The sequence below is a fragment of the Tyto alba genome, unplaced genomic scaffold (genome assembly GCF_018691265.1).
Source record: "Tyto alba isolate M040663 unplaced genomic scaffold, T.alba_DEE_v4.0 Super-Scaffold_29, whole genome shotgun sequence".
In the NCBI taxonomy this organism is placed as follows: Eukaryota; Metazoa; Chordata; class Aves; order Strigiformes; family Tytonidae; genus Tyto; species Tyto alba.
In genome coordinates this window covers 7,113,083-7,139,779 of record NW_024881303.1, presented here as the reverse complement: position 1 = coordinate 7,139,779, position 26,697 = coordinate 7,113,083, and the positions used below count along the sequence as shown (strand labels likewise).

At 44.4% G+C, this 26,697-nt stretch overlaps 1 protein-coding gene across 1 annotated transcript in view; it reads left to right on the top strand.

Annotated features, from left to right (window-relative positions):
• The first annotated feature begins 657 nt into the window (after positions 1-657).
• RTN1 (reticulon 1) overlaps positions 658-26,697 on the top strand; it is a 120,726-nt gene continuing 94,686 nt past the window's right edge. The window contains exon 1 of the mRNA XM_032983972.2: positions 658-1,210. Within this exon, the coding sequence (XP_032839863.1) occupies positions 1,021-1,210 (190 nt within the window). The 5' untranslated portion in view covers positions 658-1,020. The remainder of the gene's footprint in view (positions 1,211-26,697) is intronic.

Below are 26,697 nucleotides of genomic sequence, written 5' to 3'. Positions count from 1 at the left end.
CCGTGGAATGCAGGAATGATCCTGTACCATTTACCTGACTCTGTTTCCTCATCTGTAAAAGGATGGCAAGGATACTGGTTCCCAGTGCACCTGAGAAATGTCACAGGTCCTGCCTTGTACTTTCACCTTTTCTGTACGTCATGCCACTGCTGCTCTCACTAACAGCAAGGATCCCTGTCAGTTCACATCGCCTCTGTAAGTACACATAACTTCTGCGAGACAGTAAGCAAGCAAATACAGTGGCACACCAAAAAAAGGAAAGAAAAAACCCAAAAAGGCACACAGACACCTGCCGTGAGTTTATTTTGACAAATGTCATTTAGATGCAATAAGCTGTGATCATCTCTCCGGTGTGGCTGCAAACAGAGGGGAACCAACTGGGTAAACGAACCCAGGTTCTCGGGAGCAGAGTGCGGCTTCTTCCGCTGGCTTGGGGGGCTGGCGGAGAGGTGGGGGCATGGGGAGCTTTTAGGATGTGCTTCGCCGTGGGCTGGCTGTCCCCCATCCACCAAGGCTGGAGGTGCAGGAGGAACCAGCAGCGTGTCCCCGGCGGGCGCGATGCGGTGCCCGGCTGCAGGGCTCTGGGGGGATGCTGGGGAGAGGAGGGGATGCTGAGGAGGGGGCTGCGCGCTGTGTGGGGAACCGCAGGAGAGGAGAGGGAGGCGTGTGCCTGCCTGGAAAGGGGCATTTCTTCCCTTACACACACAAGCCGATGCCTACCCTGCTGAAGCAGTTAAACGGGGGAGAGCAGCAGCCAGGCTGGCAGATTCCTGCCCTGTGATATGCCAGCCACAGGGTGACGCAAGGGCTGGAAGGCTCCAACTAACAAGCCATTTTCACCTGCGTAATAAGCGCTAGTGGAGATACAGCAACAGCAGCAGCAGCGGCTCCGTGTCCCCGCAGCCGGCCAGACTCCAGCGCGGCCGCAGCACCGTCCAGCCCTCGGTGGCCACCGCAGCTTTTTCGGTGGCTCCCGCTGCAGCCTGAGAGCCGGAGACCAGCGGCCGCCTTGCAGGCAGCATGTCAGCCCCGCCGGACCCCCAGGACCTGCTGCTGGCGGGCACTGGGGTGCACTGGGCTGCGGACGGGGCGGACCAGTATGCAGCTGGGGCTCCGCTGCGGGATGGAGATGGGGCTCAGCAGCGGGAACAGCTGGTTTTCGGCTCCGCCAGGGAACACCCGCCCGTTGCCATGGCGACTGCATCCCCAGGTAAAAGGCGAGGGGTACCCAGGGATGCTCAACAAAGGGGCCCTGGCAGCAGCAGCTCCTGGTTGTCTTGTTCCTGTCCCTTCCCTGGTTCTTCTCCCAGCCCGGCTGCTTGGAAACATTACTAACGAGTTAGTGAGCGCATGTAGGAAAACAGAAAATAACAAGCAATTGCGGCCTTTGCAAATAATAATTTTTGCTGATGTGGGGGAGGGGGGATGCAGAGCCCAGGCAAGTTCTCTAAAGCTCTTTGCAGTTTGCTAGGCACAGGACATGCAGATTTCAGTCAAATGTTGGAGGGCGTTTGATTTCACCTGACTTGATGGGGCTCTGTCCTCATTTGTTGTACAACTGTACACACCTGGAGTGACAGATCTCGAAGGAGTTACTTCAGCTATTCCAGGTTCAACATGCAGCTTTTAATGGAGTGCCTATTCTGAGGTGTTTGTATATTTTTTACATGCTTTTGAGACACATCCATCTGATCGTGGACTTTTTAGTTGCTGTGTTTTCTTTCTTTTACTTTTTTAGGTGTATTTGTTTTAAGGCGCATTTTGTTTAGCTGGGGTCTGCAGGTTCGTTGATTTTCAATTTACTCTTGGGATGTATTTGATATCCCTCGGTTCAGGGTTCCTTTCTTTAGTGGGTGTATTAATAACAGGTGTATATCTATTAAGGAACCCCATAAGGCTTCAGCTTCCAGTAGCTCCTGATAGAAATATTTGGAGAAAAATGACTCTATTTCCTCCTTGGTGACACTTTCCTACTTTCTTTCCCATTGCTGCCCATGAGAGAACCCAAATAACCAAATAACCCAGCCCTGGGGAAGCTGGTGGATCCCCTCTAGATTCCTCTTCACTAGGAAGTAGATGTTTCCATTATACAGCCTGGCAGCATTGAACTTGTCTTGAGTAAGTTGAGGGTCAGGGCTTGGGACAGGAATTGGTCTCCGTTATGCAATAGCTGCAGGAGCATTAGGAACTGCGTTTTTGGGCTGAGTCCTTTCTAATCCCCCCCAGTCAATCAGCACAAAGAGTAGCTGGCCAGAAACAACACAGTCTGTGTGACTACGTGTATTATTCCACTGATACCCATCTGTATGTTTTTTTCAGGGTCTGAATGTGCATCTGTGCATGTGTGTGCTTGCAACATGGATGTTTCCCTGGTGTTTTTCTGTCTGCTTGACGCTACTGAGTTCAGTAGTAAAATGGGATCTAACGCCCATCGGCTGATGTGGGAACTGTTTTGCTGCTTTGTAGCTTTGGGCAGGCAGCTAATCTGCTGATGTGCTGCTCATTCGCTGATCTGAGTGGTAGGTTGTGAAACGTGACTTTTTACTGGAGAGAGAGGCAGATAGCTTGTAACGTAAGGCTGATCTAGGTGCGGGGGGCGTGTGTGCAAAGAGGGGCAGGATTGGGGTCTCTAGCTAGGGTTGCCTCAACAGTATAATGACATGAAGGGGAGAGGATCTTGTGAGATTTTGTTGTTCACTGATGGATGAAAATATGGCCAGGCTGAATCTTAGCTTACAGAACAAAGAGGGGTGGTCTCTTAAATTGTGTAAATCCCCATTAAGTTGAATGACTGTGATACTGCTTACATTTAATGAAGGCTCCTTCAGGCTTAACCTGATGTGTAGATTCAGGCTTACAGAACACAGAATAGATAGAGTGAAAGAATTAAAGAGAAAGAAAAGAAAATGAAAAAGAAAAAAAAAAGAAGAAAAGGAAAAAGAAAAGCAAAGAAAATTTTCAGCTTTTGGAATCTTCTGCAAAGACATGTTTGTTTGCATGTGTCAAACTGTGGCAAGGTGGAGATAAAGTGAGAAATACAGACCTTTTTTGGTGTTTGCTAGCTGTGGATTGACAGACTGTCAAATTAGCAATATCATAAGAGTGGCAATGTGTTTTAAACATTTCCTGCTTTGTTCTCCCTGTTTAATAAAGTAACTGTTATGTAGCTGTGTGTGTGTCTAGCTGACCATGTCAGACAGAGCAGCATCCCAACCAGTGAAGTCCTGCGCACGCAGCCTCTTTTTCTGTTTGTAGCTGCAGCACCTGTATTTCTCTTTCACATTACCTAGACAGCTACAGCTCCTGCTCCCTTCATTGGGGGAAGTAAATAACTTCCTTGTTCTCTCTGTGTGACTAAATATTCTTAAGTTGCTGAATAAGAGGTCTGTCAATATTGCTGAATATCTAAAACTGCCAAGTATTTCAGAAAATTCCTTAATTCTCCTGCTCAGAGGGGGGATTTCTGCGTGTTCCTAAGCTGTAGAAATGGACCCAGCAGGAGATACCTACCTCCAGCAACTTACAACACTGACATAAACTGCTGTAAACTTACAACACACCCTGTACAGTGGGGCACCTGGGACACTTTAGACAAGGACAGTGCGTCCAGACAGGGGTGAACTGGACAGTATGTTTTCCAGGTAGTTTCCCAAAACATCCTGTATCTTCCTGAGATACTCACCAGTCTTTTTTTTTGTGTAAAACATGCTTATGGTCTTTGAGGCAAGAGTAGAGTTTGGAGACTGAGAGATTCTCCCAGCATGAAAATAACTGAAAATAAATGGTGAGAATTTATCACAAGTTGTACAGAAGTTTTCTTATACAACCTAAACATTTGCAAACTTTCCCTGATCTTGGCTTTTGTTTTAAGTTTGAAAACCAGCCAGGGGTTGTTGAAAGGTTCAGGAATATTTTCAGGCTGGCCGTGGGCCCGGATTTGAACCAAACTGGCTTTGTGTCAAAACCTTGTGAGTGGTTTCTGAATGATGAAAAGCAATGGATTTTACTCCCCGTTCTTCAGACCAACCAAAATCGGCAGTGATTGGGACTGCAGAAAAAAATTCCCACGAGGAGTGGAAAGCTCAGAGATTTCTCAAGCAAAGTCAGGGCAACAAGGAGCTGCAGATCCCCCATCTGCTTCTCCTCCTGCAGAGCTACAATGAAGATTGACTCCAGTAGCTTCTGGGCAGGGAACAAAGCAGTTTCTCTTGCTTTTATACTTGGCCCCTGGATTTTGCTGAAAATGTTTCTCTCCTTCAAATGGAGAGTTTCTCTCCTTCCAAAGATGAATTTAGTTCAGGGTGAGAGGAGCTTGCAGGCAGCTCTTGCAAGGGCTGGAGACTTGAAGCAGTCCTGAAAGACTGGTGAGCAGTTGCATGTTGGTGAAGAGAGCCCCATGTCACCCAACACACCATCTGGTCACAGATTCTGTTATTTATTTTTATACATCACACAACAGTGATTAAAATTCCTTGAAAATAATTATTTCCAAAAATATTACACAGACTACTAGGCATTCCCTGGGATAAATACATATGGTTTCCTTCAGAGAAATGGCAAAATGTGCAAATGGACTGTACCTGCACAGTGCAGGTGTGCTTGGGGGGAAAAAGAGGGGAAAAGGAGTAGGAGCTAATACAAATGGTGATTCCTGTGTCAGGATCTGGGAAGCTGTATGCAGCCTCGTGCATTGGTGGATATAGTAGGGTTTTACAGGCAGCAGTGCTATGCCCCTACGTTCCTGTAGCTGAGATTGAGAGAGCTGCCAGTGAGCCCTGCCTGCTGATACTCACCAGGATGTTCTTTGCCTTCAGACTGGCCACAGCAGTCAGGATATCCCTGGCAATCCTGGCCCATTTCCAGCTGCCTCCAAAGACAGTTCGCAGGTGGGGTCCAGCTACCCAAAGGAGAGGTGGCCAGTGTCACGGGAGATGGCATTAATAACTGGGATTGTCTATGGGAACACGGTGGGATGGCAAATATGGCCTATGCTGGAACAGCAGACAGGGACTGGTTGGGATCCCCTGGGGTGCCTCAGTGGCAATGGAAGTCCCATGATTATGGGACAGAATGGCACCCATATGGTATGTGCCAGTGAGGAGAGGTGGGAAGGAGGGACTAGAAGCTGCTTGGATGAGTTGAGGAACAGCCTCTGCCTGCCGAGGAGCAGTGAGGTACCAAATCCCAGGAGTGTTTCATGATCTGATGGATGTAGATGTAGCGCACAAGACCGTGAGTGGTCCTGGCTCCCCCTGCTCTGTGATGAGGACAGACACCCTAGGCTCAGTGGTTTCAGTAAAGACAGTTTAAAAAATCCTTTCTAATTCACATGGTTTGTAGAGGTTGAGTTTGAAAACATGTGCTGTGTACCCACATGCTCTCATCATGAACTAACACTCCAAGCCCCTGCCAGCAAGGGGCTGCAGTGAGGTGCTCCTATCATAAGCCTGTGTTTGTACTGATAATGCTTCACCTGTAAGACTCAGTTTGTTGTTTTTCTCCAGTTACTTGAGAGGATGAGTTACTGGAAGCTTTACGCCTCAATGCAGAGGAGGTTTTTGATGGTTTTCACACAGCTTGAGAGCCCTGTGGTTCACCCGGTTGCAGAGAAGTGGGTATGAACGTTAACATCTGCACCGCTTGGGTTTGACACTGACACTTTTTGGGGATGTCAGACCACATCCAAATGCAGCAGGCTCCCCAAGGCAACTGGCTCAGCTGCTCTTTGGGGGCTTCCCACCCCCTTCCAAGTACTGCTTTAGCAAGAGCTTCCCCTCCTTAAGCAGCCATGGCAACATACTGCTCAAGGCCATGTGCACTGTAAAGGCCAAGATTCAGAACCTGATTTTTCAAGTTGCTGTGGAGAGTCTTAATAGGGTGGATTCACTGACCTAAGCATATGCCACAGGGGAGCCTAAGCATCAGATTGGAAATACATGGGTAACTGCCAGGCAATCTTCCTCAGATTTAGCCAACTGAGGTCAGATTTAGTCTCACTTTGAAAGAGTATATATTCATGCCAATTCTATTATTGACATTTTAGTCCTTCCTGATTTAGAGAGTTTATTTTTTCTCTGCTCCCTGGATTAGTCCCTCAAAAACTTTAACATACTGGTGTGAGTGATGGTGGTGGAGATCATGTGGTGGAGGATCTCCCCATTCCCTTGGGTTTTGTGAGTGCAAGCAGATTTTGCAGAGAGGGCCAGAAACACAGCAGATTTTTTTCTTGAGTCCTTCTGTTCCTGTAATTCTCATGAAACTTGACAAACTGGCCATTTCATCACAGCCCACAAGCAGTCATATAAAAAAATTTCCTATTGAAATACCATCCTTCATTCCCACTTAGGTGAAGTAGGATCTCCTATTGGGCTCCTCCAGCAGGTGCTCTGCATCTGGGGGTGAAAAGTGCTATCAGAGGTGCATAACATCTCCTGGTTTAAAATCTGTGCAGCAATGTAGTTCTCACCTCTACACTGAACAAAATGCAGCTGTCTTTGTCCTGTTCCCCACATGGATGCAGGTAGCTCCATCCCTGATTTGACTTCCATGCTGATGAATTTTCTTCAGCCTTCAAGGCTGCAAATGGGTTGAGGAAGAGGATGAGGCAGATTGAAGAGTGGAGTAGTACCAGGGAGGGTTTTAATTATTTTAATCTTTATCACTTGGTAATGAAATGTTTTATTTGTGAGCAAGGAACTGAGGAGGAGAGGTTGGGGAGGAGGAGTATGGCATAGAGGGAAGAGGATTTGGATGTCCCAGTTGTGGCAAGCATTGGGTTTTGCATGTTGCAGTATTTCCTGGGCTACAAGTCTCCCTCAGGCTGGGTGGTTCACTATATCTCACTGGTGTAGGGGTACTGGGAAGCACATCTGCCTCCTTTTTTCTGCAGCTCTGGAAAAGTCATTCAATGACATGTCTTACACCTTATTTTTCCCCCAAAAAACGTAGTGTGCAGTACATGCACACTCAGCTTGTGCTCTCAGTCTGCCTGTGGCAGTGACCCCAGCAAATGCCTGGGTGCTGTCTCTGGCTCAGTCCTGCTGGAAAAGTTTGGGCAGATCCCACAGGTCTGTTTATCGTGTCTTCACAGACTGTCCCATGAAAGGATGCTGGCCCCACTGCATGGCCTGGATTGACCCGCAATGTTCAGGACTAGCATTTGTTTCTGCTTTAGGCCCTGAGACCTGATTTGGCTGTAAGACCTAATTATTTTGTGCACGTGTGTTTTAGCTCAAAGTTCCTGAAATACCCGAGGAGTTGTGCTGCAGGTCCACATCATCGACAGGGAATAGAGGTTTTTAAATGGGTGACTTCTTAGGAATTTGCCTCACTTTCTCTCCTGAGTAGTAGGTAACTCTAAAATGGGCCAAGTAATGTAGCATCTTTGTCCTTGTGTCTGTTTTTCATTTGGTATTCTCTTAATGCCAGATCAAGGCTGCTTACAAAATTCTGGGGGTTCTCATTTTTCTTCAGTTGTTTGCTGTTTTTTTCAAAAGAAAAGAAGGCCATCACATAGCAAACCATGTTTCAAGTAATGAAGCATTATTTGTAATTAGTTTTCTAATTTAGGGAAAGTAAATATATGTGCTACTGTAGTCTTGGCATGATTCAGCACTCGGGAACACACTCCACATTTAGTATTCTTGGGTTTTAAGACACTTCTGATTTGTGGTCAGCCTATTCCTCTAAGAAACACCATACCTTCAACAGTGAGAATAAATTCAGGGCACTCATCTGCAAGACAAGACTCGAAATGGAGGGGACCTTAATCACCTATTTCAGTCATCCTTGTTTCAATAAAGTATTTAAGATCCTAATTATATGGAACACAGACACATTCTTAACTGCTTTAAAAAATTAGGATGATCTTAAGCATATGCATAAAGGTGACCATGTGTTTTGCTGAAGTTAGGGATAAATGAAGTCCAAGATACATAATTGATAAATTGTCTTTATCACCCATTAGACCAGATTGCTTCAGGTCACTTCTATGTAAAATGGAGGCACCAGCACTCACCTACCTCATTACAGCACTGTGAAAATTAGCATTTAAAGACACTGAAAACTTAGAATGAAAATCATTATAGTGTTGTTTATTTTGATCTATTGTGTGTGTCCAGATGAGACGAAAAATTGTTGGAAATTACTACAGCCTTCATAAACCTGTCTCTTTCAAAATATTAAGATGCTATAGCATTGGCTTTATACTTTAATAGTCCTTAAAAGTGGGGGTTTCCATCTTTATTTAAATAACAGCTGCTAAAAGAATTCTTTGAATATTTCTTTCACCACTGTAATGAGATGCCTACCCTTGATATAGCTTCCAACTATCATGAGTGCTCATATAAGAAAAGGTAGCTGCTTCTTCAGAGATTATTTTGACACAGTTGCTGTTAGCAGCTGCAGCATTCCCAACATCTCCTTCGCGTAGCGGTGACTCCTGTCCCAGACGCGGTGCTGCAGTGGGGCGTTTGCCTGGGCACAGCTGAGGACGGAGTGCGGGAGGATGCTTGCTGAAGGATGCTTTCTGAGCCGGGGTGACTCTACAGACCCACAGAGTTATGTCAGCTCGAGGCTCTACTGTGCCACTGAGGACATGAATTATGTCTTATTTTTCAGCAGTGCTGAATTTATTGACTGCAACTGATTTATTGTTGGTAGCTTTAAAGACACTAAAGGGCTTGTTAACAGTGTCCAGTAAAAAGCAAATGTATGGAGCAGCCTTGTCAGGCTGGAAACCTTCCTGCTCCCAGGACCTGGTCGTCTTGTGCTTCTCTCATCTCTCAGAATTTTTTCTGTGCAAATATCAGTCCATGTCTTGGGTGCACATGCCAGTGCCCCTGGGTGAGCCCTGTGGCCGAGGAGGAGAAACTGTGACACCAGGGCTCAGCCTCTGGCCACGGGGCTGGGCAGGAGCCCCTCGCTGCTAGTGCTGGCAGTGCTCCGTCTCCCAAACACAGCCCGGGGTGGCCATCCCTCACCCCGTCCAAGCACTCTTCTTATGCACATTGCAAAGCCACAAGTGCAGAAGTTACAGATCTGAACGACGTCCCCAACCTTCCTCTGCCTGCGCTGCGTTAGTCACTGGCTATGCAACTAAACAGCCTAAAATTCCTCACCCTGGGCAGCCTCTGCAGCACAGAGGGGGCTGCAGACAGCCTGAGCTGTTGGAGTTTGTACTGACGTTCTTCTGCTGAGCCTGGCCCCTTACACACTGCTCCCAAAAGCACTCTGGGGCACCTGTAAAGGAGTTCCTGGAGAGATGTGCTGCGTTTATGGCTTGCAATCAGTAAGGGACTTTTGCCATTTACAGTCCTAATCCCACCCCCCAACTTGGAGGTAGCAAGGCTGATGCAAGGAGGATGCCTACACCCACCAAACACAGCATTTTGCGTGCCAGGGAGGTGGGGGGTCCCTCACCCCATATAGGTCCCGACACACATAGCCAGCAGAGCAGCTCTGCATGGAAATGCTTTTAATCCCAAACTCGTTGGCAGGCCAAAGGGTTAGATCCTGAGCCAAAGCCTAAAAGTTGCCCTGAGTCGGCCACCACTGCGCAAGCGTTCACCTGTATTTGGGTCAGCGGCGTCCCCCTCCCTGCGTGAGGAGCGTGCACCGAGGCCGCGGCCGGGGTGGGAGGTGCAAACCGGGCAGGCAGACTCGGGGAGCACAGTGCCCCCCCTCTGCTCTGATCCCCGAGCAGCATCCCCACGTGCTCTGTGAGAGGGTGCAATGAGGTTTCACAGGTATCATCTCTTCACTGACTACTGACGTACGGGGTGGTCTGAATTCCACTAAGTCTTAATTAGGTCTTTCCCTTGATGTCCTTAATTTAGAGGCAAAAGAGGTGCACTTGCTGCTCATGTGCGTAGGAAATGTTTTGCATTTCAGGTTATTTTCGTTCCTGTTGACTTCAGCAATGAAGCGCAGTGCAACATGCTGGAAATTAAATGTGCACTTCAGCTGAACTGGAGGCTTTAACTGCTCTGTGTGCAGGTGTAGCTCTATAATATGAACAGTAATCATACGTTCCTTGTAGACTGGCTGTAGTGAAAAGGGAAATGCCTTCCCCTACCCCTTGTAAAAGTTATAAAAATGTGTATCCCTGTTTTGCTCACTATTTTTTCATTTTCTGGTTAGTGCTTATCTCGGTCTTAGGACGTACAATGTTTGACAGTTTGCTGTATTTTTTTTCCTTTTCATTATAAAGGTTTATGTCTCTGGTAAACATAATTGACCAGATAGATGCTCTAAACTGCAATATTGCTGTGCACTAAACTTTAATTGAGACAGTTGCCTCTGATGTGGGGCTGACCTAAAGCTGAGGCTGATTCCTCTCTTTTGCAGCTTTTGCAGTTCTTTAAAAAGGTCATAATGCAGCATTCATGTTGTTGCTGTTTTCTCTACTGCTCTAGCAAAAGTATCACTGTGGTTGAATATAGAATTGATTTCTCAGAACCTCCTGGTTATCATGAAAGCCTGTGTGTATAATCTGTGATTCTCAAACTGCAATTAGTTTATAGGAAAGGTGTTGGGCCCAAAGGCGAAGCTCCAAGATGATGTGTGAGAGTCAGGAGAAGTCCCAGAGGAGTCAACCTCCTCTGAACACATTGTTTATGAAATAAAATAGGGGTTTGGATTCTCTATGCAGTAGCTCTGTTTATTGCTTTCACTATGCAAAAATCCTTATATCAAAATGGCTGATAAGTGGCATCTTGGTTATAGGCAAGAAAGGATTTTTACATTGCTGAACACTTTGGAGTAGATCTTTAGTAGGTGGTATCTAATTCTCCACTTAAAAGTTTCATGTGTGTTTAATGTGGGTATTTTGCTTACAGGATTGAAAAGTCAAGCAGGCAAATAATTGGTCACATGAACAGATGTGGGGTCACTGAGTAAAAACTGTGTTACTTTTACATGCGTGAAATAGGAAGTCTGCCTTTGAAAATGCGTACCTATCTCTTCTGATGCTGGGAAAAAGTACCAAATTTCCTGCAATTTTAATTTTTTGAGAAACTTGCCATCAGACAAAAGAATCTTTTCACAAGAGATACATGCATCAAAATAATATTTTGAAAAATAATGAAATCTTAGAAATCAGTATATACATTTTCAAATTATTCCTAAATCAATTAATATGTTTCACGTGATTTGGCTGGCAGCAGTGTTTGGAAATGTACCTTGTCTACATTTGGTTTTATAGTAGGACATTTATTCCAAATACACATAAATTCCATTTTAAAGAAATGGCCTGCAAAGTTCTCTGTTCTATTTTAGAATTGCCATATCAAGCACATTTTTTTCTGGTTTGGTTTGGTTTGGTTTGGTTTGGTTTGGTTTTTTCCCTACCCTAAAAAATACCACTGGAGATTACAGTGGATCATCGGAGCAGCTATGATAGTAAAAACCAGTTGCCATTTGGGGAACTTTTTTTCTTCAAAGTCTTTCTGACATTAGCCTTTATAATTTGGTTGCTGTGTAATAGAAGTTCAGGTCAGAGCTAAGGAGATAAGCTTAGGGATTTATGCTGTGTGAAATATATGCAATCTTCTCTCACTTTGAATGTGGTAAGCAGACCATGTATAATCCCTAGAATATTTGGTAGATCTCCCAGGCCATGAAGATGGCATTTGTAATATTTGTCTAGATACATGTATTTTTACATGGTTGTCCATCCCTATGCCATCCAAACTCTGTTCAAAAGAAGCCTGAGGAGAGAGGGTTGAACAAAGAGTAAGAAGAAAAGATACCATTCCCAGTAGGCAATTTCAGAGTTTGGGCTTCTTTTTTTTCCCCTCTCTCTCTCTGCCATTGCTTTTTAATGAATCGTTCTTCTAACCTACTTTAAATCGAGCATCTAGCATGCTAGATGTTTTGCAGATGAATCATACTGTGCAATGCACTTATGCATATCTGCTGTGCAAGTACATTGTCAGCTTGTGTTTGATAACCTACCAGCAGACAATATTTTTTTTTCTGGAAGCTTGGGATGCTAGCATCATTCTCCAAGTGAGAATAATGCAACCACTGTTAATAAATCAACCTGAGTCTGAGGATGTTTCACCACTTTCACTGCCTCCTTGATTAGCATTATCCTTAGAGGTATAAATTAAAGAGGAAAATATATAATCTGGGAAGCTTTCCAGCATCATCTTTGAAAATGTGAGCTCAGTGCTTTGCTGAGATTTCTTTGGTGGAGGAATGCTAACAGCAGTGCTGAAGATGTGATCTGATTGCACCCTAAAGAGTAGGAATAGCTTCATTTCTTTTTCCTTTGTCATCAGGATAATTTCTAATGTGATCCGCACAGGATGAATCTCGAACTGTTTCTACACAGTTCCATGAACTGGTCCCAGAAGTGCAGCTTCAGTCACTCCTTTTTCTACTACTTGTTCTTTTTGTCTGACATCTGCATAATGTATGTTACATGTTTTCCCATCTCAGCCTGCACATAAATGCCTGCAGCTGTTAGCAGTGAGTGGACCCTGTCCCTCTGCTATATCAGTCAAAGCCTGAGCTTCAGCAATAAGGGTTTCAGGAATTTCTTCTGACTGTTCCTACGAGATGTCACCATAGCCAGGTGGTAACTCCTGACGCCTCCCTCCCCGCCAAGGGAAGAAAAATGTGCTGCAGAATGTGCTGATTTGCAAAAAATATTTCACAGGGAGGGTTTGATTTTAGCAAAGTTCCAGCTGTACTAAACGAGCAGAAAAGGGATTTTTCAGCGTATCAGCAACATCTTGGAAATGGAAATACCACATCCTCCACCACTTTGTTAGGAATCAGTTTTCCTCTTCCACTGCTCATAACCTGCTTGGGTCTTTGGTATTTACTGGAACTAGAAGTTTAGCAAGCCTGTAGTATTTGGAGCCTTGCTTTATAACATCTCTGTGTTTCTGTTTGCTTTTTCTTGGTCAGCTCTCTGCCAACATCATCCCTTGCTTTCCAAGAGATGGTGAAAAGCACAGAATGCAAGACTAAGCTAGTGTTCCTCAGCTTGCATTTTGTGGGGGCGTAAGGAAGTAGATACCTTTATTTCTATTTTGCTGATGGGACAACTGATGCACAGTTGAGTGAAAGGTCTTACAAATAGTCCCCAGCAGCTGCATTTGAACTAGGTCTGGGTCTGCTGAGGCCCAGGCAGTGCTAGGCTGCTCCAAAGGGGTCTCAATTTCATCATCGATGACTCAGTTTGTGGGGCCTCTCAGGCTGACTCCAAAAAGTCATTCCTCTCTCCTGAAAAATATAGGGCAGCTATTTTTACTTAGGTGCATGAAGATAGGTTGGGGGTTTTTGTTGTGGTTTTTTTTTTTTTGGTGACTGTTTTTCACTTTTAAATTCATATTAAGGATTCTTAGTTTTGTAAAGGCATTCACCCTTTCAGCTGAACAACATAGCGGGAATACCATGTGTTGTTTGCTGTCTTTACTGAGATTGCTAAATTTGCTGAAGCAACGTGTTTCAACATTTCCAAACATTTTTCCTGTGGAGCTTTCTCTTCCATAGAAAGTCTTTCTGTTTCCCCTTGATTTGAGATGAAAAGAAAATTGAAAATAATATGAAATTTCCCCACAGGACAGAATATATTTTGCAATAGCTCCACTTCCAGCTAATGTCAGAAAAAACACAAACAACCGCAGTCAGTATGCTTGATTTCAACCCTGCACTTATGATTTATTCTTTGTTGTTGCTGTCTGAAGAGCAACAACATCAACATGCTTTACTCTCAACTTGAAAATACACATTAAATCCAAGAGCTGGTGCACTAGCAAGTAGGATTTGTTAGCACCTATTTAATGCCCTCACCAGGAGTGTGACCTTGGTTCTCCATCACTGTTGAAAATTAAGTTAACTCCTGGTCCTGCCCATCTAATTGCAGCTGAACTATAATACCAAGCAGGCTCTTCCCGCTCCATGGCAGATGACTTTGCCACCACTGTGGTGAAGAAGGCATGAAGCCAACAGTGATCCCCAACCTAGCAGCTGCCCAGCATCCTTGGATTCAAATAATTACACAGTGCTCCCTCCCTTACTTGCTTAAAAATGTGACTTGCCTATTGGTGCTGAGCAAGGGCAAGAAAGCCAGTGAAGACAGCCAATCTGACTCTTTCTTCATAGGCTCTATACAGGACAACTTATTTTTTAAAAGCCCTCCCCTTCTCATGCTGTGAGCAGGAAAGCAAAGCAGTCTCCTCTGCGAGTGGGAAGTGAAGTCTTTAGAAGCTATCAGGTTCCCTTTCCCAACCCTGCACTTGGAGCTCCAATGACAACCACGTCCTCAGCCTTGCTGTGGTCTGTGTTTTAACCAACATTTTAGAAAAAAAAATGGGCTGTTCCAGAAGTTTTCAACCAACTTCAGACCCATTTAGCTGGGCGGCAGTAACTGCCAGAGCAGGTAAGATCCAAGGCTTCTCAGGAGTCCTCTGCTCCTGCCTGCGCCCAGCACCAGGTGTCTCAGGCTTTTGTAGCCATCAGGAATGAAGAAGCTAGATGTGAGCAAAGCACCATGTTGCCTGCAGTGTTGCTCGCTCAGGTTTCTGGTCACAACTGCTCTGCTGCACCAGGTACAAGCCAGTTTCTGTGAAGATGGGTTAGAGGAGCTAGTTTCTAACCTTGTCTGACAGAAAATTGAGAGGAAAAGGGGTGTTTGCTCTTGGTGCATGGGCCAAACAGTCAAGAGAAGTGAGCTATGCTAAAAGTCAGTGTAGGCACAAGGATAAAATTGTATAAATGGGACAGGAGTGTTCAGGCTGGGAGAGGAGAGGAAGTCAGGATGGAGAGAAAAATTAATAGCAAGAAAAAGAAACCCAAACTACTCTCAAGAGTTGGGATTTCTCAAGTGATGGATTTCTCATCAGTTTATGGAGGGAATTAGGTAATGTAATACTTGTAGTGGTAGGGGGTTAAGTTTAGAAACTCAGCAGGTGCCTTCTGGTCCACTTCTCCTGTGTCCATGAGCTCTGGAGGCAGACTTTCCTAGCAAAACCATAACCCCAGCCCTTTGTTTAGTTGGAGCTATTAACATAATTTCTCTTAAAAAATCTTTTGAATGCATTTTGCATAAAATCCCCATTTTTCAAGGCAGAGGCGAATTTATTTAATGTTTCACCATGCAAGTAGTACCTGGAGGAGTGCTATGCCACAGCAGGACCCAGTGTGCTGGCTTCACTCTCCAGACCCTTGAGCGACTGGTTGACCTTGCTGAGCTCCTACATCTTGCACTGGAAAACTACACAGAAGGCCATGGAAACTCAGAATGATCTTGGCCATCTGTATAAATGGCCTGAATAAATATGAGGGGGTTCAGCAGGGACAGGGCATCTCAGTAGGTAGAGCCAACTTCATAAACACAGGATGGGAAACCACAGGTGAGTCTATCAGAGAAGGATTGGGGTGTTGAGGGTCACAAGCCAAATGCAAGCCACCACAGGCTGCAAAGCTTGTGCTGTTTTGCTGCTGTTAAGCAGCAGATGCCATGCTGAGATATGGCAATGGGGGTTTTGTGTGCATGATGCAGCAGATGGCCTGGGGAGGAGCAGGGTGTCCAGTCTGGAGCACAACAATTCAGGAGCAAATGCAGATAGTCCAGAGGAGTGCAACCAGGGTGATCAGATGTCTGGGAAAAATGATCTAGGAGGGAAGACTGGAAGAACTACATTTATTTAAGCTAAAGGAGAGAATCACCAGGGAACAGAATGAGAGCAGTCTTTAAGTACATGAAAGCCCAAGCAAAGGCCCTGAATTAACCTGATCTCTGGGTCTGTGGTGGTCAGGAATGGATGTGGCTTCACTTGCAACATAAGAGATTCAGATTAGCCATTTCGAAAAAACTTTTGGAGAATGTAGACATGTAGGACAGAGAAACACATGTTCCTGGTGGGGGGTGGCTGCAGCTCCATCGCTGGAGGGCTGTGTGGGCAGTGCAGAGGGACATTGCCCAGGTGATGTAGGGAGCAGTGCTGTTGCCTGGGGCCAGCAATGGAGCTAGGTGATCTCTTTCAGGCCTTTCTAGCCCTATTTTTGGGGAGTCTATAAGCTGTGCTGAAGGATGGCAGCAGGAAATACACTGAGTTCATATTTTCCCATCTTAGTTTGGTCACTGTCCTGTTCAAGCCAGCAGCTTCCTCTGTTACCCTGTGAAGGGGCACACCAACCATGAGTCACAGAAAAGTCAGAATGGCTGATATTTTTGTGTTTCAGTGTATTTTTGTTTGTTTTGCAGGAAAAGCCCTGCTTTCCTTGGGGGATTGAATTGACTCCTGCAGACAAATCTAAACATAGCATTCGATGGCTTAAGTTGGACAAACAGAGCAATCTTCAGCATAAAAGAGTAATATCAAGGATTTTTAATAAACACAGGCTTGGCAGGGGGAAATTACAGAATATGAAGTATGCAGTGATAGTTGGAGATTAACAGCATAGTGCCTGCATCCAAAGAAGCAGGAAAGGGAAAAAGATACAGCAAGTACAGGCTTATTAATTTGATCTCATTAGTATCGTTAAGAACATTAAGGTAAAAGGAAAATGGGAAAAATGCATCATTTATTTATAAATGTGGACTGTGAAATCAAATCTGATAGTTCACTTTGGTAAGATACCGATTGTCTTCTGAATGAGTTTCAGTGAAGTGTAAAACACAGTACTACATGGAAAATTGCTGGCTGAGCTGGAGAAGGTGGAGGGCAATACAGCCACGGCATGCCGTGTGTTACCTAAAGAGCAGACAGCTTGTGCTGAAAGGAAGAAGCTCAGGCAACATGGGAGCTGCTGGTGGGGCTCCTCAGTCAGTCCTGGGGCTCATCTTATTAAATACCTTTGTAAAATGTTTGATGCCAAAACCCAGAGCAGATCATGGGAGTATGCTGGGAACTGGGGCGAGAAGCAGCTGGAGCATCTTACAGGGAAAGCTGGCTGAGCCGGGCTGTTGTGAGCCATATAAATACAGCCTGACGCTCGGCAAGGGTGAAAAGTGCTGTGTTTGTTGAGGTGTATCCTCTCTAGAATGAGATTGTAATGCCTTTGTACAAGTGCTGCTTCAGCTTCTGCTTTGACCTTGGGATCACCACCATCATTCAGAGCTGTGGGTAACTCTGCACTGGTTATGTACAGAGTCACTATTGCCCTCTGACAAAATGGTGAAAGCAATAACAATGGCATCAGAGAAAAAAAAATGGAATGTTAAAAACTGATCACTTTGTTTCAATGTTTTACAAAACAAAAATATATTTGCTTGGAAACAGTTTTAATTAAAAAAAAAAAAAAAAAAAAAAAAAGCAAACAAGCCCAGTTTTACTGAAATTTATTTTTCCAGCCAATTATTTTAAGTAAAATTTTCTGTCCGCCTCAAAGGATGAGGAAATAATCAATGAAAGTCATTTTGAGAAATGTAGCACCTCTTCCCAGCTGTGTTAATATCAGTGAGCAAACAGCATTTCCTCAGACCAACTCGGGAGCCAAATTTGGCAATGATTCCCTTTATATTTGGGCTCTATGGACTGATCATGAATATTTGAAATGTGAGCTGTACTGCTTAATTGTAGCCTTTTATATTAGTCACATGATTATTTAATGAGGATCCTTGATTGGAGGAATGAGAAAACACATCTTTTATACATACTTGATTGTGCCAATTTCAGTGCTTATTTTCTCTTGATGCTGATACATACACATTTGTCATTGGCCTTGGCAAACATTTCTTTGCCAAAAAAGTAATTTCTCAAGCAGTGATGGAAAATTATATATGGATTTAGCTAATATAAAATCATTTAAATGTGTAGTAGCCACTGAAAAATGCTTGTATCATCCCCTCCATACCAAAATTAAGAAACTAACACTAAGGTTCACTTGTGAGATGCATTTGGGTGACAGCATTGTATGTGTCCAGCTGTGGAAATTTTATTAGGTGAAGTCAGAACCAGCTTCAGGAAAAGCCAATTTGATTGCTTTCTTAGCTCTGTCGTAAATTGGAGGCTTGAGGGTTTTTTGCAGTTTCTCCTGAGCCTTAGGGTGGCTGTAATTCTCACCTCAGAGCAAGAGTGGGTGTTGCAGCTCCAATCTAGCTGTTCCAGTGCCACGTCTTCTGCCAGTCTCTGGGTCTCATCCTGCCTGCAGCATTAACAGGGAATCACAAGGGCCAGAAAAGATCAATCCCATGTGAGGAGACAGATAGTTTTACCATTTGTGATGCACTGCTTGCTGCAACAGTTTTTCATAAAAGTTTATCAAGTTTGGGAAAAAAAGACTTTATCTTGCTTCAAGGTCTCACTGAAGCCTTCAGCTACAACGGAGTACAGAAGAGCCTTCTCTGCAGGATCTTTTCATTGGATTTAAAGATCTGTTTCATGAGTATAAAGCATGACATATGTGATCTTCCTTCTGCTGAGCAGTAAAGCCTGATGATGATGTAAAACAGTCAGTGATCTGCCTGGATTGAAAAATAATCTCCATTTTTCACACTGTAAAGGTTAGTAAAGCTGCGACAGTCCAGGATACCTGACCTACTTGATCCCTGAGGTTACAATTTTTTTTTATATGGTACAAAGGTGAGAGTTTATCTGCTTGGAAAGTGACTCCACAGGTACAACACAATCATTTTCTGTCCCAGCAGAGATTCCACCAAACATTGATGTTTTTTTCCCAGTTCAAGGGAATGTTGTAAATTAATCTTAGTGGCATGGATATTTCCAAAATTACTTGGTCTATGTGTTGGTTTAAATTATTAACAAGCTGTCTTTTCAAACACTGCTGCCAAGCCAGCCACAACCCCCTAAACCACAAACATAATAAAAGTCAAATTCTTTCCAAAAACACAATACAGTTTGTTGAATAGATTCCACTCACTGACCAAAGGAATGATAGATTAAGTAGGTAAAAAGGGAAAGAAATAACAGGCTTGGAAATCTGAAGCTGGGCATGGATAAAGAAGAGGGGGTTGTGGCAGTCCTTTGAGTACACAGAAAGCACACATTTAGGAAGAAAAAATGGAGAATTTTTAGGAAAACATCTGGAAGAAGCGGTGCCAGATGGTTGTTTCCTTTTTGATCGGACTAGTATTTTTCTCATAAAATATGAAGACCCAGTTTTCATGTTTGTCAATATTTACAGATCTCAGTCTGTATGTAAAGAGGAAAATAAGGTCTCAAACAGAACTCTGTGCATGCTTAAAATAATCTTGATATTCTGTGCTTTGCTGACGCAACCTAAATGGCCTTAGATTTTGAAGTGCTGGGAACGCCTAACTCCTTTTCCAGTTGCTGGCATCTGAGCATGATACACCCCTATTACAGAAAGGATTTTATTTAAAGGAGCAAACTCCAAGTACCCATGATTAGAAAATTTTAACTTATGTTCCCACAACAGCAAAATCTTGCCGAGCTGGTAGTAGAGTGGCAGTGACTGGAATCAGCTTTGTTACTTTCTGCTTGTTGCTAGTGGTGGAGTTGCTGCTTGCGAGATCTGGGATCCTGTCTAATATTGCAGAGCAAGAAGCTCAAAGAAATAAAAGGGGGCAAAGAAGAAAAAGAGTGTATGAAAATTGGCCTGTGCTGAATATTTAAATACTAAATGTTCTCAACTGCAAACATAATCTTTCCTCCATCAACCACTATGATAAGCTGAGGACAAAAGAATTTTTTTAAATAGCTACCTAGACTTTGGTTATATGGCTTTGGGGTAACATTGTTTTCCACACCTGTAAGGGAACATATCCATTTTATATAACCTTGAATAGCTACAATAAGCAATGAATATGTTTTCTACCAAATGTTTAGGTTTTTCTTTCACAAATCAGTGGTCTTATGTTTGTAAGACGTGCCATTGAAGCAGTGTTGAACTGTGGGTGTTTTTTCATTTCATTGTATGCAAGATCGAGAAGAACTTCCATCCAGTTTGAAATTCAAGTGCTGGGGTTTGAGTGGGACTAATAGTGAACCTCATTATCCCATGAGGCAAACCCACTACTTCTGAGGAATTTGGAGAAGTTGTTCTGCCATTTTCCATCTGGGGCCTCTCCCTGGGGATCTCTGGATGATATCCTGATGATGCTCCAATTGAGCTGCTCCCATCCAGCTGGACATTTCAGGGATCCCCAGGTGAAACACCATCTGCTGACAGCCTCATATTTTGGGGAGCTGGGGGGAGGATGTGGCATTCGTGTGTGCTGGACACCCAGGAAAGCTCCAGGCTCTGCTGTCCTGTTCCAGCCCTGAGTCACCCGCCCCACCACACACCTCGTCCTGCCCTGTGGCATGTCCCTGGTGCCATGTGGATCACTTAGAGAACGCCAAAAATCTATGTCATGGGGCACTGAAAGCAAATCACTTCCTATACAGGCAGTGAAGAGTATTAGAATTTTTTAGGGTCTTTCTTAGGATTTAATTGGACTTTATTAATTTCAAATTAATTAGGACTTTGCTAGCATAGCCAGAATAATGTGTTTATTCACACAAACATACATGTGTATATTGCAATTGTTTTGTCAGAATGATGTGCAAAAGTTCTGGTGTTCTTGTGTTCAGTAAATTGAGCTGGAGTGAGCAGTGTGGGATATATTAGCAAGAGTAAAGCCAAGAGTCGAGAGGAGATATTATTCCCTCTATTTAACCAAGGGTGGATAGAAGGAAAAAAAGTGAGAAACCTGAGCTAGCTTTGAAATACCCCTGCTTTGAGCAGGGCTTGGACTGGAGACCTTCAGAGGTCCCGTCCAGCCTTATTTTTAATGTGATTGTATGACTTTTAAGACTCAGCTTTATCACCTTTTTCTCTGCTGTGCTTCTACCTACTATTCCTGACCACTTACAGCTGTCTTCCCATTATAAACATATAGGTAATTAGGGCTATTTTTAAAGTTGGCTGCTGGCTCTCGAGGCAATTCTGCACCAACAAAGGGCTTGGGTTGCTTCTCAAACCCAGCTGGGTGTCTTGTTGCTCTGCTGACTAAGTCCATTCTCTCGTTATGGTTCACAGACTTAATTAATGAATTAAAAATATATGTATTTCTGCAAGTCAGCCTGCAACAAGGAATTTTCAGTTTCCTCAGGAAAACAAAAAAAAAACCCAAAACTTGATTTTATTAAATTCCAGGTGACCTGTTCTCTCCCCCCTCCAGTTCCTTTCACTTCTCTTTGGAAACTGTTTACTATTTTTATGAAAAGTCAACTTTGGCAAAACACACTGTTTGAACAAATTGCAATGCAGTTTGCCACAACTACTGTGCAGTAAACACAAGCCTTTTCAACAATCTTTTTTCTCAGCTAAAATTATTGTCTGAATTTGGCAGAAACTTCCAAACATTGGGGTTGCTCAGGTCTGAGATTTCACCAAATGAGCTATCGAGCCCCAGAATCTCACCCATCTTCAATTCTGGCAGTGCAGCAAGGAGATCCCATATCCCATATCTGTGCTACAAACTCCATTTTTTAGGAAGGTAAAGCGGAGATTTGCACTGGAGAAGCAGCTGCTGGTTTCAAGGAGGAATAAGGTGGCATGGAGTGTTTTCTCTTGCTTTATTGGAGTGAAAGACTGGACTGAAGCTAAAGAGAAAGGTGAAGGTGCAGTGATGAGTTTTCTGCGAGGCAATTTGACCAGACAACTGAAATGGGGACAGCCACCCATTGTTCCAAGTGCTAATGTGTTCAGGACCTGTGCGCATGTCTTTTTTTCCTGTCTTTCTCTCTCTTTTCCCCATCCTCAGAGATGAGTAACGGTTGCATCTCGGAGCTGGCACTTTTTGCCAGCAGCGTTTTGTGCGGATGGGTGGTGATAATAGAATAAGGGCAAGGTAGTGACAAAAGTGCTGATGTTTGCTCATGTAATGTGTTATCAGCTGATGGGTGGAAAACTCAATTAACACTTGAGAAATCTTGATTTCTCCAGAGGAAAAAGTGTTAGGCCATGCATCTGCCTTCTCTGAGTGTTACTCCAGTAGCACAGTGGTCAGACCCAGCTCACACCAGCTGGTTTGGACCAAGGCAAAGGGAGGAGAGTCTTCGGGGCTGCCCCACCTCCTGCTGTGGGCTGGCTTGCTTATTTTCTGGTATAATTTCCATGTGCCACGTGCACTTCTCCTGCCATTCTGCTCATCGTGGGGTTATTACAATATTTTAGCAAGGCAGGAAAGAAAAAAGAAGTGCCATTATCTGTATCAGCTGGTAGCTGCTTGCATGAGGGGAGCTGAGCGGGCGTGCCAGCCCCCGAAGGTGCTATGTGTGTGAGATGGAGTGAGGCAGACTGTCCTTCCACCATCAAGTAGTAACTTTGCATTTGCAGTTGAGACCAGGCAGCAGCAAGCAGCGCACTATGGATGAGCCGTCTGTCTGTCCATCCTGGGCAGTGCCATGCTCTGCGGAGGTGCCATCTTGGTCTTGTGATCTGAGTTTCTGCAGTTCTCTGCCTATCTGGACAAAATAAGCCTCTCAGCAGGGCTGAGTAGCTGAGGCTTAATGCTTCATGGCTGTGGCGATGCAGTGTGTTCTTGGGCAATGCAGAGGCGCCCGAGGACAAGCTGGACATTTTTCACCATCCAGTTTGCAAAGGGTGAATGTGTTTGAGCATAGAGTCAGCCTCCAGCTTGTGATGGTAACTGGTCTACAGAAGGTTTGGGAAATAAGAAGACACTCATTAGGAGGTCCTGGTATGGAGGACTGCATGGAGATTGTAGGTCAAATGGAGGATGGGAATAGCATGCAAAGGTTTGTAGGGCAGAGGGATGAAGGTATGCCAGAAACCTCTACTGTGCTTTGCTGTTGGTTTATAGAAGCTATGAGTTGTGCAGCCCTGCTGTATAACATTTCATTCTTGAGTGCAGTTTTTCAGAAGTCAAGCTGTGCTCCTGAACCTTAATTTCCTAAGTAACCTAATACAGTCTGCCCCAAACAATCTGCCGTGCCATTTATCTGCACAAAATATAATATTTTCTAATGGCAGAAACTCCAGCAACCCTTAATTGGGTGGAGTGGAAGAAAACATGTATTTGAATCCCGAACAAAATATGAAGCCTATTGTTAAGCCCTAAATGTGTTTTGAAAGGAGGTTTAAATAAAGCAGAAATATTTACCACAGATATTTACAGCCTCTTTTTGCACAAGACTGCATCTCTGTTGTTTTCTTTAAAAATCTCTGCTGGAGTTCCTCCAGTAAGACCAATTACATCTATAACATCTCTGCCACCCTGGCACAGCCCATGCCTTGCTGTAAAGTACCAAAGGTGACATGTGAGGCGGCAGACCTGGACCCTTGGTCACTGTAAGCCAGCAGAGCTCCACTGAGGTCTCTTCTCTGGTTCTTTGAGTTCAGGAGGCCATGGATTTGCAAAAGCCCATTCCAAAATCTTTCTCTGCTCCTACCCTATCGTTGGGAAGGGTAGATCTCATCCCTTACAGTTTGCATACTGTCAACTTTTCTTCACATTCCTATCTCAGTTTTTCCAAGAAGGTATTTGGCAATTCCTTGGAAGGCTTTTGGTCCTCCCTTTCTGTTTTCTTTGGATTGCAGGCATCGAAAACATGCTAAATACTTTTATTAATTTCACACTATTTATGTGTAACTCTGTCTCCTGACCTGCCGCAGCAGCTGATTAAACTGGGGTTGACCTTTCTCTAATCAGCAAATTGAGAAATTGTTGGCTAGATCCTTTAGTTATGAAACTGGGATTATTCCAACAGGGATAAAATCCGAAGGCCATCAACTGCTCTGGCTGAGCTCCTCACCAGCTGGGAGAAAGAATACATTTCCCCCTACTGTAAAATTAGCTGGGTGCATTGTGGGAGAGTGTTCACCATCTCTTTTAAATGCTATGCTTAAAGTCAGGATGTTCTTTGTTTATGTTCTGAGTAAGAAAATAAAGTCCCTGACACCACGCTTTGTTACTGTAGGAGTTAATAGGTGGTTCTGTATCCAGGACATTTCCAAGGAGATGTGATATTTGCAGGTCATCCCTAGCATCTGAGCTTGTCCTACTTGCAAGCAACCTTCCAATTCTGCTTCTGATGGGGATTGTCACTTCTTCAGGCTCTTTTTTTTCCTCCCTTTCTCTCCTGAGCATCAGCTGGAGATCCCTTCATATACCTCTTTTAACTCCCTGCATAGGAAGCGAGTCACAAGGTCCCTGTCGTTGGTGCCTTCCTGCCGGCTGGTGAAGCCCCAGTGTCAGACAGCCCTCTTCTCCACCAGCCTGTCACAGCCAGCCCCTTCTGACACCATGACAGCACGTCTGAGATGCCTCCCTCTTCTTCCTTTTCCATCTGTCTCTTGGGGAAAAGCACAAAGAGCATCGTTATCTGCTGTGACAGGCAGGGTTATGCAGAAGAAGCTCCTCCTGGTAGGCAGATGGGACAAACTGAGACTGGACAGGAAGATGTGCTAAACAAATCTGGACCAGCCAGTGAATTGGGCAGGTGGTGAGGAGGAGACATGTGCCAGGAATGGATAGGTAACCACCATCCACTGGCCTGATTTTAGGTTGTTATAAACGGGTAAAGCTCCCATGCAGGAGATCTGGGAACTCAGGGACATTGCTGCATGCTCCGTATTTACTGCTGTCTCTACTGAATGATAAAAAACCCCTGATCATCCTGTACAATGATATTTTCCTTATGTGACTGGCTTCAGCTGAATACATGTGCTGTTGGGTTGGACGTCAGGATTTCCTCTGCACTTGTCAACAAGGTTTGTGTGGCCTCTCTGGCCCATGCGGGCCTGGGCCTCAAGAAGTAGTTAAATGGATTTGCAAGATAAACTAGGGAAAATAAATGGCCCTTGAGGCCTGTGAGCAAGTTTTGTAAATATTTCTGCTGCTTTCTTTGATTTGTTCAAAAGAGTAATTGGCTGCTGTTTCTGTATTTGGAAATAAACTGTGGAAAGGTGCCTCCTCCAGAAGATACTGAATTGTGCAAGGGGGGCTCAAGCTGGGATGCTGAAATTGAGGGCAAGCCCCCACTCCAGCAGGCAGAGCTGCACTCCTGGAGAAGAGTGATTTTCCCGACCCTCTACCCTGTCCCTGCTCTCATGTGAAGCCAGGGAGAGTCCCAGGTTTTGGTACATCTACCTTGTAGCATGCACAGGGTCATTTCCCTGGCAATCTCTGCAGGCATCAAAAACTTCCCTGTAAATAGAGCAAGGGGATGTTTTCCCTGTCCATAATGGGGAAAGCTTCTGGAGGAGTTTGAAAAACACATTATATTTGCTATAACTTTGCGTTGACATTTTTCACAACATTTTTTATGGTGTTTGCTCCCAGAAGCCCAAATCTCCAGGTATTTGTTGCTTGGAAAATGGAAATTCTTTGATCTAGGGCTGCTGAAAGCATACAGGACAGGGAGAGGAAAGGAGGTTAGAAACCCTTGTTGGGAAGGGGGACAGTGTTGCCAGAACAATTTTAATGTCATCAGATTGCTGTTTTTTCATGTTTGGAAGGAAAACCAAAAGGCTTTGACCCAAGAAAAACTCAAAGGTCAACCTGGAATAGCTTCTTTTCTTTTCTATGTTATTAGATGCTTTTCTCCATCACTGTTAGACTGTGAGCACCTCCTAACAACCATTATGTGTCTGACTGTCTGTTACGTCCTCTCCATCACTATGATGCACAAGTAGGATACTGCAACAAGTAGACCTCAAAAGTCTGCTGGGATTCAGCCCTTATGGCCCCGACCTGCTCTAGAGCCAAAGGGTTATAGTAGGCTGTAGAAACCCCACAGCATTTTGTTTTGTGTCTCTCTCTATAAATAGCCAGGTATCTTAAGACTGACAGGGAAACCTTGCTGGAATGCTGCTATTTTTGCAGTCCTCTGGATTGGAAGCATTTGCTATGCAGTTCACCTTTTAAAGGACAAAAATGCTGATAAGCCTGAGATAAGGCTGGCCCTTGGCCATCCTCAGGAGCCCTGTCTGGTCTCAATCATGAAAATCTTGCAAGAAGAACTAATGTGGTCCAGGGCTGCTGCTCTCTGTGCAAATGGATCTGGTCCCCTTGCGGAGCCCAGATGTGGGCATAGGTGCCTGCCTGTGTAGATGAGCCTGCAGTGTTGTCCACTAATATTTATTCCCTGTGCACTGCTCCTGTTAAGGTTAATAGGTTCTTAAGGAAATTTTTTAAACACTTTTTTTTAAAAGGGAGACAATTTTAGATCAACTGTTTTTCATTGTCTTTTGGGCTGGTTTCCTGCCATTTAGTGTAAAGGGGTGTAGATAGAAAGGGACTTGTCCCCTTGGGGTTATAATCCTGCTGACTTTCAAACATGCCCATTGTAGAGTTTGCTGGGGAGGGGGTGGGGAATTATATGAGACAAGGACTCCATCAAACACAAAATCAGAACAGCTGATCATGAAACAAAGGGAGGAGACTTTTTCCACTGTTTTCAATTGAAAAAGTATATTTTCCAGCAGCAGTTCTGCCTGATCCTCTGCAACTTGCAAGGAGCTGAAAAGCTGCAATAAAAAAGAGAGCAGTGGAAATAAGTCTTACATGTTTGTTGTGGTTTTGCCCTCATTGTGACTTCTGACCACCATTCTTCTTGTCGTGGGAGTTTCATTGCAGGTCAGGGGACTGCACAGCAGGGCTGGGCTTTCTGGTCCCGGCACTGCTCTCCTCCTCCACCCACGTCAGCGCACACTGCGTCTGTGCAGGTGGCGCACCACGATGGCTGACTTTGTGTGGGCTGGGGGGTTCCAGAGATGTCTCAGATGTTTAATTAGCAGTTTTTC